The sequence below is a fragment of the Asparagus officinalis genome, chromosome 10 (assembly GCF_001876935.1).
Source record: "Asparagus officinalis chromosome 10, Aspof.V1, whole genome shotgun sequence".
NCBI classification, from domain to species: domain Eukaryota; kingdom Viridiplantae; phylum Streptophyta; class Magnoliopsida; order Asparagales; family Asparagaceae; genus Asparagus; species Asparagus officinalis.
In genome coordinates, this window is record NC_033803.1 from 19139561 (window position 1) to 19149191 (window position 9631).

At 35.8% G+C, this 9631-nt stretch overlaps 1 protein-coding gene across 1 annotated transcript in view; it reads left to right on the forward strand.

The window, feature by feature from the left end:
* The window catches only part of LOC109826085, a 1247-nt gene continuing 749 nt past the window's right edge, over positions 9134-9631 (forward strand). The window contains exon 1 of the mRNA XM_020393051.1: positions 9134-9179. Coding sequence (XP_020248640.1) covers positions 9147-9179 — 33 coding nt within the window. The 5' untranslated portion in view covers positions 9134-9146. The remainder of the gene's footprint in view (positions 9180-9631) is intronic.

Below are 9631 nucleotides of genomic sequence, written 5' to 3' on the forward strand. Positions count from 1 at the left end.
TCATTGCCCGAGGCAAGATCCCCTGCTCATCTTATCTTTTATTAGAATTTTAGAATGTTATGAATTATCTGTATATATTAAATTGTGATTACCTGCATGGATTGTTTGACGAATGACTATATGAAAGTTTGTTGCTTTATCACCTAGTTGTTATCCAATAGGAGAGACTGTACTTGAAGACGACTCATATTAAAAGTATGATTTATAAACGTGCTTCAAAGCATGGCTATACTCACTCAACATCGATATCCCGATGTGAGGAGTCCCGAGTTCCCTTGATATCAATATCCCGGTATGAGGTTTCCATGACTATTACTATTATAGCATTGACTAGACTATGCACTCTTGGTCGGACGTGTTATGGGTCACGGTTATTTTCATAGTTTTACAGAAGTCGTTCCACGGTAACTCTGTGGTTAGTATATAATATTTATGTACAGTCACTTAAATTAAACTAACAAACATGGGGTTTATAAAGGGTTATTGGACGGAGCATATAACATGTATATAAACGGGCACATGTGCTTTCCTGATATCGTGAGTTTTTATATACATGGGCCAGAGGGTCAATACTTGATTTGAAGGCGCGGCCCCGGGACAGGTTTATGGGGAGCCGATTATATACATGAAGATATTCTTCCCAATTCAAATAACATGTAAAATAAGAATAATGTGCTTGCATGTCTTATGATAGACTTTGTTGATATCTAGAAGTATAGCTTTCTTTTTTTTATCACATTATATAGGTTATCACCTTAATGATGTTGGCTCCTTATGATTGTTATACTCTACTAGTGGATCATGTCTAGATTGTTAGTATTCCAGTTGCATGCTCCTATCGTTACTACTATCATCACATGTTCCTATTTCTGTTATCGCATTGGTCATGCTTCTATTATCATTACTGTTGTTGCATCTACTATTGCCTTGGTCATTCGACCGTTCCTATTTTTCCCTTGTGGGATCTTGTCGTGCGTCATGCACGCTGGCGTACACCTGTTTCTATGGTGTATGTTAGATTTAGAGGACGGACAGGTCTAGCTTGGAGATGTGTCAGAGCTAGGATATTCTCAGCAGGAGTGCCTTGCAGACATAGTTGAAGAATAGGCTGAAACTCAATTATCTTTTCTTAGTTGATGGTCCTAGTTGCTTTTGTAGTACTTTTCTTTCCTGTTGAATGATGTATTTTATATTTCTTCAGTATTCAGTTGTTCAGTCATGTATAATGGCATGTTGACCTAAATATTATATCTGGGATGATATTCATTTATGAAATGTATTATTTTATTCTGTGTTGTTCATTATATTCTTGCTAATTATGATCGGGGACCTAGACTTCGCATTGTATATTGCTCAACGCTTAGCATATTAGGTTGAGAAGAAATAGTTTATTATTTATTCTCCTCAATCTAATACGTCGCGAGTTTGTTCGCGTCCCGGTTCTTGGGTATTTGGGAAGCGGTGCGTGACAGTTGACAAACAACTCGCAATGTTAACTACCAACCCCTAACATTAACAACCAACTCATAAGGCTAATAAGAAATCATAACTATCTACTAAAGTTAACAACCAACTAATAAGGTTAATAACCAACCCATAATCTTAACAACTAACTCATAACCTTAACAACAAACGCATAAAGTTAATATTGGATAGAGGATTCCTAATCTATTTTGGTAACATGAGGTTATTAGGATTCCTAATCTATTTTGATAATAGGTTATTAGGATTCCTAATTTGTTTTGTTTTTTATTTTAGAATTCCTAGTATGTTTATGAGTTTAGGATTTCTATATATATGGAACAATTGGAAGAGAGAATAGAGAAAAAAAAATTGAGGATATTTGGAGCACAGAAAAGAGGTATTTTCTGAGCTATTTGTTTAGGGTTTTGTTTGGAGAGATTAAGAGCTTGTTGGTGAGATTAGTTTGTTCCTTCGAGTGATTTGTAATATTAGTTTGTACTCTTTCTTTATTAGTGAAAACCCGATCCCCTTCTTGCCCCGTGGACGTAGACAACTTGCCAAACCACGTAAATCTCTTATGTGATTTGGTGATTGTGCTTGTTCAATTTGGTTGTGATCTGTCTTGTTTGGCTTGTGTGATTCAACCGCTTTCATGCCGCGCACAATAATTGGTATCAGAGCTTCGGGTTTGGCTTGAGGCTTGTTTGAAAGATTCTCTAAAAGGATTTCTATTTGAAGAGTTAGATCGACAACATGGGTGAAGCAAGCACAACGGGATCGTCTCTTACGAAGACGATACATAGTTTGAGCATCAATAACAAAAAGATCGATGTTCCGAAGTTTGATGGCAAGATCAATTTTGGTTTGTGGAGGTGCCAAGTGATGGATGCGTTGGACGCTCAAAACTTGGAAGAGACTCTTGAGTTGCAAGAGAAACCTGCTGATATGGAAGAAAATGTTTGGAAGAAGATGAATAGTAGAGCGTGTGGAGTTATTTGTTGGATAGCGGATTCCTAATCTATTTTGGTAACATGAGGTTATTAGGATTCCTAATCTATTTTGGTAATATGAGGTTATTAGGATTCCTAATCTATTTTGGTAATAGGTCATTAGGATTCCTAATTTGTTTTGTTTTTTATTTTAGAATTCCTAGTATGTTTATGATTTTAGGATTTCTATATATATGGAACAATTGGAAGAGAGAATAGAGGGGAATATTGGGGATATTTGGAGAACAGAAAAGATGTATTTTCTGAGTTATTTGTTTAGGGTTTTGTTTGGAGAGATTAAGAGCTTGTTGGTGAGATTAGTTTGTTCATTCGAGTGATTTGTAATCTCAATTTGTACTCTTTATTTATTAGTGAAAACCTGATCCCCTTCTTGCCCCGTGGATGTAGGCAACTTGCCGAACCACGTAAATCTCTTGTGTGATTTGGTGATTGTGCTTGTTCAATTTGGTTGTGATCTCTCTTTGTTTGGCTTGTGTGATTCGGCCGCTTCCGCGCCGCGCACAACAGTTAACAACCAACTCATAACTATCTACTAAAGTTAACAACCAACTCATAACCTTAACAACCAACTCATAAGGTTAACAATCAACTCATAACTATCTACTAAGGTCAATAACCAATTCATAACTTTAACAACTAACTCACAAGGAAATTAAAGTTTTGAAATGCTTACATTTTTTCTGGAGAAGTTTGGGTATTCTGAGAGGTTGAGGAATCTACAGCGAAGGTAGCATATAAATTTATGTTTGTAAATCCATTACGACAATAATACTCGAACATCAAGCTCAAGTCGTCATCATTTTTAATTGCAAAACTAAACTTCTTTTCTCTTTCGGAAATGAATTTCAGTGAAAGATATTACAATGGTAGTTTAAGCCTTTGGGACACTTGATACTTCAAGCTAATGATTTATGTAGAGTCATTGATAACTATGAAAACACCCTCACCCTCTTTGTTGCTTTTTATGTTTGTAACCATACAAAGGAGGGATCTATCCGTCATTTGAAGAAAAGTAGTCGAAGAATCAAAGATGATTTATGGAGGAGAATTAAATGGTCGGGAGAGAGTAGTCGGGCTAAGCAAAGAGGATTTATTTGGGGGAGAGAAAGGTAGTAGATGGTTAGAATTTTGAGGTAAATGGGGGTTTCCCCCTCCAAAACCTATTTCTAATCACCATTAATGGTTACATGTACTGCGACTCCATTGATTGGATCTCCAATCCACACTCCCGGTTGCTAGAGTGAGTGAGGGTATTTCGGTCTTCATATGTTTGAAAGTACACATGATGGATTCAATTCCAATTGGAGGGGGATAAAGGATTATCGATTTTGATTTTGGGGGTTTTGGGAGTTGGGCGGGGAAAGTCTTTTTTTTAGGGGGGCGGGGGGGGGGCTCTCAGTTCTTTGTTATTTTGGCCGACCAAGCAGCCAATTTCCCTACATCAATACTAAGCAAACAACCACCTGGCTCTGCTGTGTTGTCACTTGACAAACAACATAGTGGCTCTGTTTGGCAAAACTAGTTAAAAGCTACGAGATTATAGTTGAAAGCTGTTAAGCTAGCTGAAAGCTGTGAAATTATAGCTGGAAGCTGATAGCTGTGTAGCTAGCTGATTGACTAGAGCTGTTTGACAAAAGTAGCTGTACAACTAGCTTAAATTTGTTAAATGACTAAAAAGGACATGCAATATTATTGATATAAAATTAGAATTATTAGGGGTAAAAACGAAAGAAAAAAATTGGCAGCTCCTTCCCAAAGACAAACGCTACTTGAGGTAGCTTTCCAAAAGCTACTTGCAAAAGACACAATCTCCAAAATAATCTCCTCCTATTTTTGGTCACCAAACAGCTCTACTAGCTTATTGACCAAGTTAATAAGACACAATTTCTTGTTGCCAAACAGTGCCAGTATTGATTTCGTCCATCTGGTAGTTCGAATGTGTTATTTGATTGGGAACAGGTATGTAGCTCTTGTTCATATTATTTTCATTTAAAATCTGATTTGAATTTCATTTTCAAATTTACTTGAATGTGAATTTAATAAAAAAATCTTTAGAATATTCACTAAATATTTAGAATGTAACTTATTAATATTCAAACAAATCATTTGATGGAAAAATAAGATTGTATATACGGGGGAAAAATACGTACATGGTGCAATATTTTGCTAAACGAGCTATGAAGTGATCAAGAACACCAGCCTGTTAGTCTCGTCAAAATATGTGAGCATCACCTTCTAGCTACTGTTCATAACTCACAATTAAAGTAGCTTTAGCATGTGCATATTCGAGACATGATATTGTAGAGGGAAAATTTGCAAAATAGACCGTTTTTATAAAGTAATTAGCGAAATAGACCACTTTTGAGAGTAATTAGCAAAATAGACTTCTTTTTGACAAAAGAGGTCGATTTTGAAAAAATGGCTTCAAAAAACATACGGGACTACTAGTCCCGTATGTTTAAAGCTAACTAATCTAATGATTAGTGCACTAATCATTAGATTAGTTAGCTTTAAACATACGGGACTAGTAGTCCCGTATGTTTTCTGAAGCCATTTTTTCAAAATCGACCTATTTTTGGCCTATTGGCCAAAAAGATGTCTATTTTGCTAATTACTTTTTAAAGTGGTCTATTTCGCTAATTACTTTATAAAAACGGTCTATTTTGCAAATTTTCCCTATTGTAGATGATTATTTATACGGCTAAATACCCATATTGGTATTTTAATTCCACCCCAAATTCTAACAATGTATTTTAAATAGGCAAACCCGCTTTAAGACATTTTAATTGATCCAACTAACAAATAATGCATGGTTTCTCGTCGGCGGGCAAATTTCCGGCGAGATCTCGTCACGTGCATGGCACATGATGTCTCAAAACTCGTTTTTAGTAGCGGTGACGGCAGCAATCTCGTCATATTCAGCCGATTCGATGGGGTTAGCGATCTCATGCGGCGTCATAACCGTTATTTTATCCTACTTTGGGATGAATATAACGAGATTGTTGCCGTCGCCGCTGTAAAAAATGAGTTTTGGGGTAATATAATGAGCAATACACAAAGGCGATATAAGATATGAAAACAAGAATAAGAACGCCAATGCAATCACAAACAAAATGATATGTTTACGAGGTTCGGTCCCCACGACCTACGTCCCCGCTCCTCACCTCGAGGAGATCTCCACTATCACAACCGGGTTTTCTACGTTCACCCGAACAACGTTTACACCTCACAATACAATCACTATGTAATCACACCTCACACACTAAGTGTTGGTCCTAGCCCGTGTCCTCCTCCTCAAGTGCTCGGTTACAACCTCTCCCTAGGCACGTCAACCGACGCCACTCCTCTTGGATTCGACCCCGTCTCTCACCACACACTTCTCTCGGTGTACAAGTGTATTACAAGTGAATCCTCACAATTAAGCACAATATAAATCAATTTGATTGTTCTCTAAACAAGGCGAGAACTCAATTAAGCACAACTCTAAGTCACTAATCTCACAACCCAAAATTATACTATGAATGTAAATACAATAAGCTCAATGGTTGTGTGTGTACAAAGAGATAAATAAAATAATTAAACTCAATATAGAAATCTAGCTTAGGAAATTAAGATCAAAACAATAAATAGCTAGAATTGAGTTTAAGGAAAACTTCTCTATAGATCAAGAGTGAGGGAGAAGAGTGATTGCTCAAACACCAAATGATGATCTCCGCTTGCTCTTGTGAAATTGTCTTCACAAACCAAAACACTCAAATGCTTAAAAGCTTCTTAAACCAAACTTAAACAAACACTAAACAAGTTTAAACCCTTGTTAAAAAAACTTCTTTAAAAACTTCTTGGATGACTTGAGAGTTGAAGACAATGGGGTATTTATACCCTCTCACAACTCAGCCAAGAAACCAGAGCAAAAGACAAAACAGCCCCAAGGCAACGGTCAAATGATAATAAACATGCTACAATGACTGGTTTCGAAAAAGGACTTCCCAAATGAAAAATATCATCATTTTACAAAATAGTCCAAAACACGAAAATGTAAACATGTGAATTTTGACATTTTGGCTAAACCAACTTTTGAAACTTTACAAAATAATTTTATAGACTTGAAGAAAGATGTAAACTATTGTTATGAAGTCTATAAACGATGAATGTAGTATTTTATCAAAATACACATATAATGCACTAAAACATGATTTCATTTAACTAACTAAAATTGATATTGATGAAATCATATATATGCATACGAGTATGAAACAAAAATATGTTTTCTAATTATATTCAATTGTTTCATAGTAAAACTTGAAAACTATCAAACCAAAACATATATGTATATATATAACTATATATATATAAAAACCAAAACGTGTATGTGTGTATATGATTGAGCTTAAAGTACTAACACACATAATATACATTCCTAAACTAAATTACCCAAGCAATCTTGATCTTCATTGTAGCTCAACTTGGTACACGTTGCGGATGAAGCTTGAACTTGATCTTTAACTTTGAATTGCAAGGCTTCAACCCGACATTCCGCCAACCTCCTTCGGATATGATCGTTGAAGCTCTATTCCATCCATCCTCCAACAACGTTGTTTGTCTACAAAACATAGGAATACACAAACACTAGACAAACAACATTAGTAGTAAATTATTTGTAAATCATCATCAAAACAAGAAGGCCAACAACGTGCCATGCACGTGACGAGATCTCGTCGGAAATTTACCCACCGACGAGAAAACATGCCTTATTGATTAGTTGGATCAATTAAAATGTCTTTAAGCGGGTTTGCCTATTTAAAATACTTTGTTGGAAATTGGGGTAGAATTAAAATACCAATATGTGTATTTAGCCTTATTTATACCGTAAGTCTGTAACAACCAATTTTAGACTTTTAGTAGTTCCTTGCGCAAGAACGATGATGTAGGAAAACAAATATTCATAGCTAAGCTGGGCGAGATCGAACTGAGCCTCATACGGCATACAACATCGTCGGCCTTTTCGAACGGTCCACAAATTAAACCCGTTCATAAAATTTTAACACGTGTACGTGAAAGCCAGAGTGAGAATTGGGACGGGGGGTTAGTGGGCCGTTGAACGGTACAATTCAAAGTTTTTCAAAAATCAAATGTAAATAGGCAAAAAAATAAAAAGAAAATAAAAAAGCAGAAATAATTAAAAGAAGAGAAGAATTTTTTTTTAAAAACCCCACTCCCCTAAATACTAGGAAGTGGAAATCGTGGGAGTAAGTGTTCAATGTCATAAGCATATCCCCATTTATTTCCTCAGACCAAACAGACAACGAGAAGTATATATGAATCACTTCATTAAACAATAGATTCTTCAAACAAATTAAGACAAATGCAAGGAGCAGCAAAAGTCAGTAGCAGAAGAGTTAATGATCAATGTGGTACTATAACGAGGAAAGGGCCATGGATGGCTGAAGAGGATGAGGTCCTTCTAGAATACGTGCGAAGGCACGGGCCGAGAGATTGGAGCTCCATTCGATCCAAGGGTTTACTGCCGAGAACCGGCAAGTCTTGCCGCCTCCGTTGGGTTAATAAACTTCAGCCCAACCTGAAAACGTACGCCAACTTGTGTAGTTAGATATCAATATTTTAGGCTTTGAATTGAAATTTTTAGTAGCGCTTCAAAATTTTGGAAATGGTCAAAATATTGATCGATTTATTTGTGCTTTCAATGCTAGAATAGCATAGGCTTGCACTGATTTACGTTGTTAGTTGTTGATTTGATATTGACATTGTGGACTTAGAAGTTTTCGGTAATATTTCAAGAGTTCTAACTAGTGATATTATGGATTTTAATGCTTGAAATGTTAAATTATCATTTAATGATTTAAACTTTTGCTACTACTTCCAAAGTTGAAAGTAGTGATAGTATTGATTTCTTAATGCTAGAATTTTTAGATAATTGCTTGTAATTTTGGTGTTTAGTGTTGGGTTTTTGATTATCGAGGTTTTTAAAGTATTAAGTATTTTCAGTATGATTTTAATCCATGGATTCATCTGTCTTTTCATTTCTCCGACGATGTGTAATTGTTAGTACCGTCGTGAGTCATCAGAAGTAGAAGATGAATTTACATAGTTAATTTATGATCACTTACCTTGTATCAAAATTGTACACTTTGATGCCACTGATTTCTTAGTTCATGAATTGTTAGATTCCAGTAGGTAATTTCTGTTGTTTTCTCTGTGTCCTGCTTTGTACGCTCTTGGTTGCATTTCATTTCATAGTTTTCGTGTTTCTTGTAATCAAATTAATTTTGTACTTGGATTACTGACTATTTGTCGATATCATTACAATCCATGAATATTGTGTATATTTTTCATCGGTAGAATACAATTGTTACTGCGAAACTATGTAACTTATCTTCTGCGTCAATAATTTTTTCGTTTTTCGATTTTCCTCGTTTACGAATAATCCATGTGGATAAATTCCTTGTATGAAGTGGGTGCAAGTTCTCCCCAGAGGAAGAGAGGATAGTGATCGAACTCCAAGCAAGATTCGGCAACAAATGGGCGAGGATTGCAACATACTTACCCGGGAGAACTGATAATGACGTGAAGAACTTTTGGAGCACAAGGCAAAAGAGACTCGCTAGGATGCTGCAGATACCTCTGCCTTCAAAATCTAACAAGAATCAAAGCAAAATGCCCCTGACCAATGACCCACCAACGTTTGAGGTAGGTGTATATATATTAGTCGCAACATCTTTGCTCTTTCAGTTACCTTGACGTATCGTTAACGGACTAGCGGTAGACTCAGAGAATTCGATTAGAAGCTGCTAAAAAGGATATGATAGTGATTAACTAATGGAGGAGATAACCCTCAACAGAACTGAGGGGAAGACTAACGTTTTTTGTTGCTCTCATATAAATTTTTTTCCAAAAAGGATGTAGCTAAGCATTGTGTTCCACATTAATAACATCTCCCAGCATACCGGTTGTTGGAGATGCTAATAGGTACATAAATAACTCTTTATTTGATCGGTAGTTATATGAATAAGGAAATATTTTAGTTATCCACATCAAGGTTCATACTTCCTTCGTTAATTTGCCTTCTTTTATAATCACACACAATAATGACATGTAGAGATCAATTATTAGCATACTCAATCAAATATTTAAAAAATCCC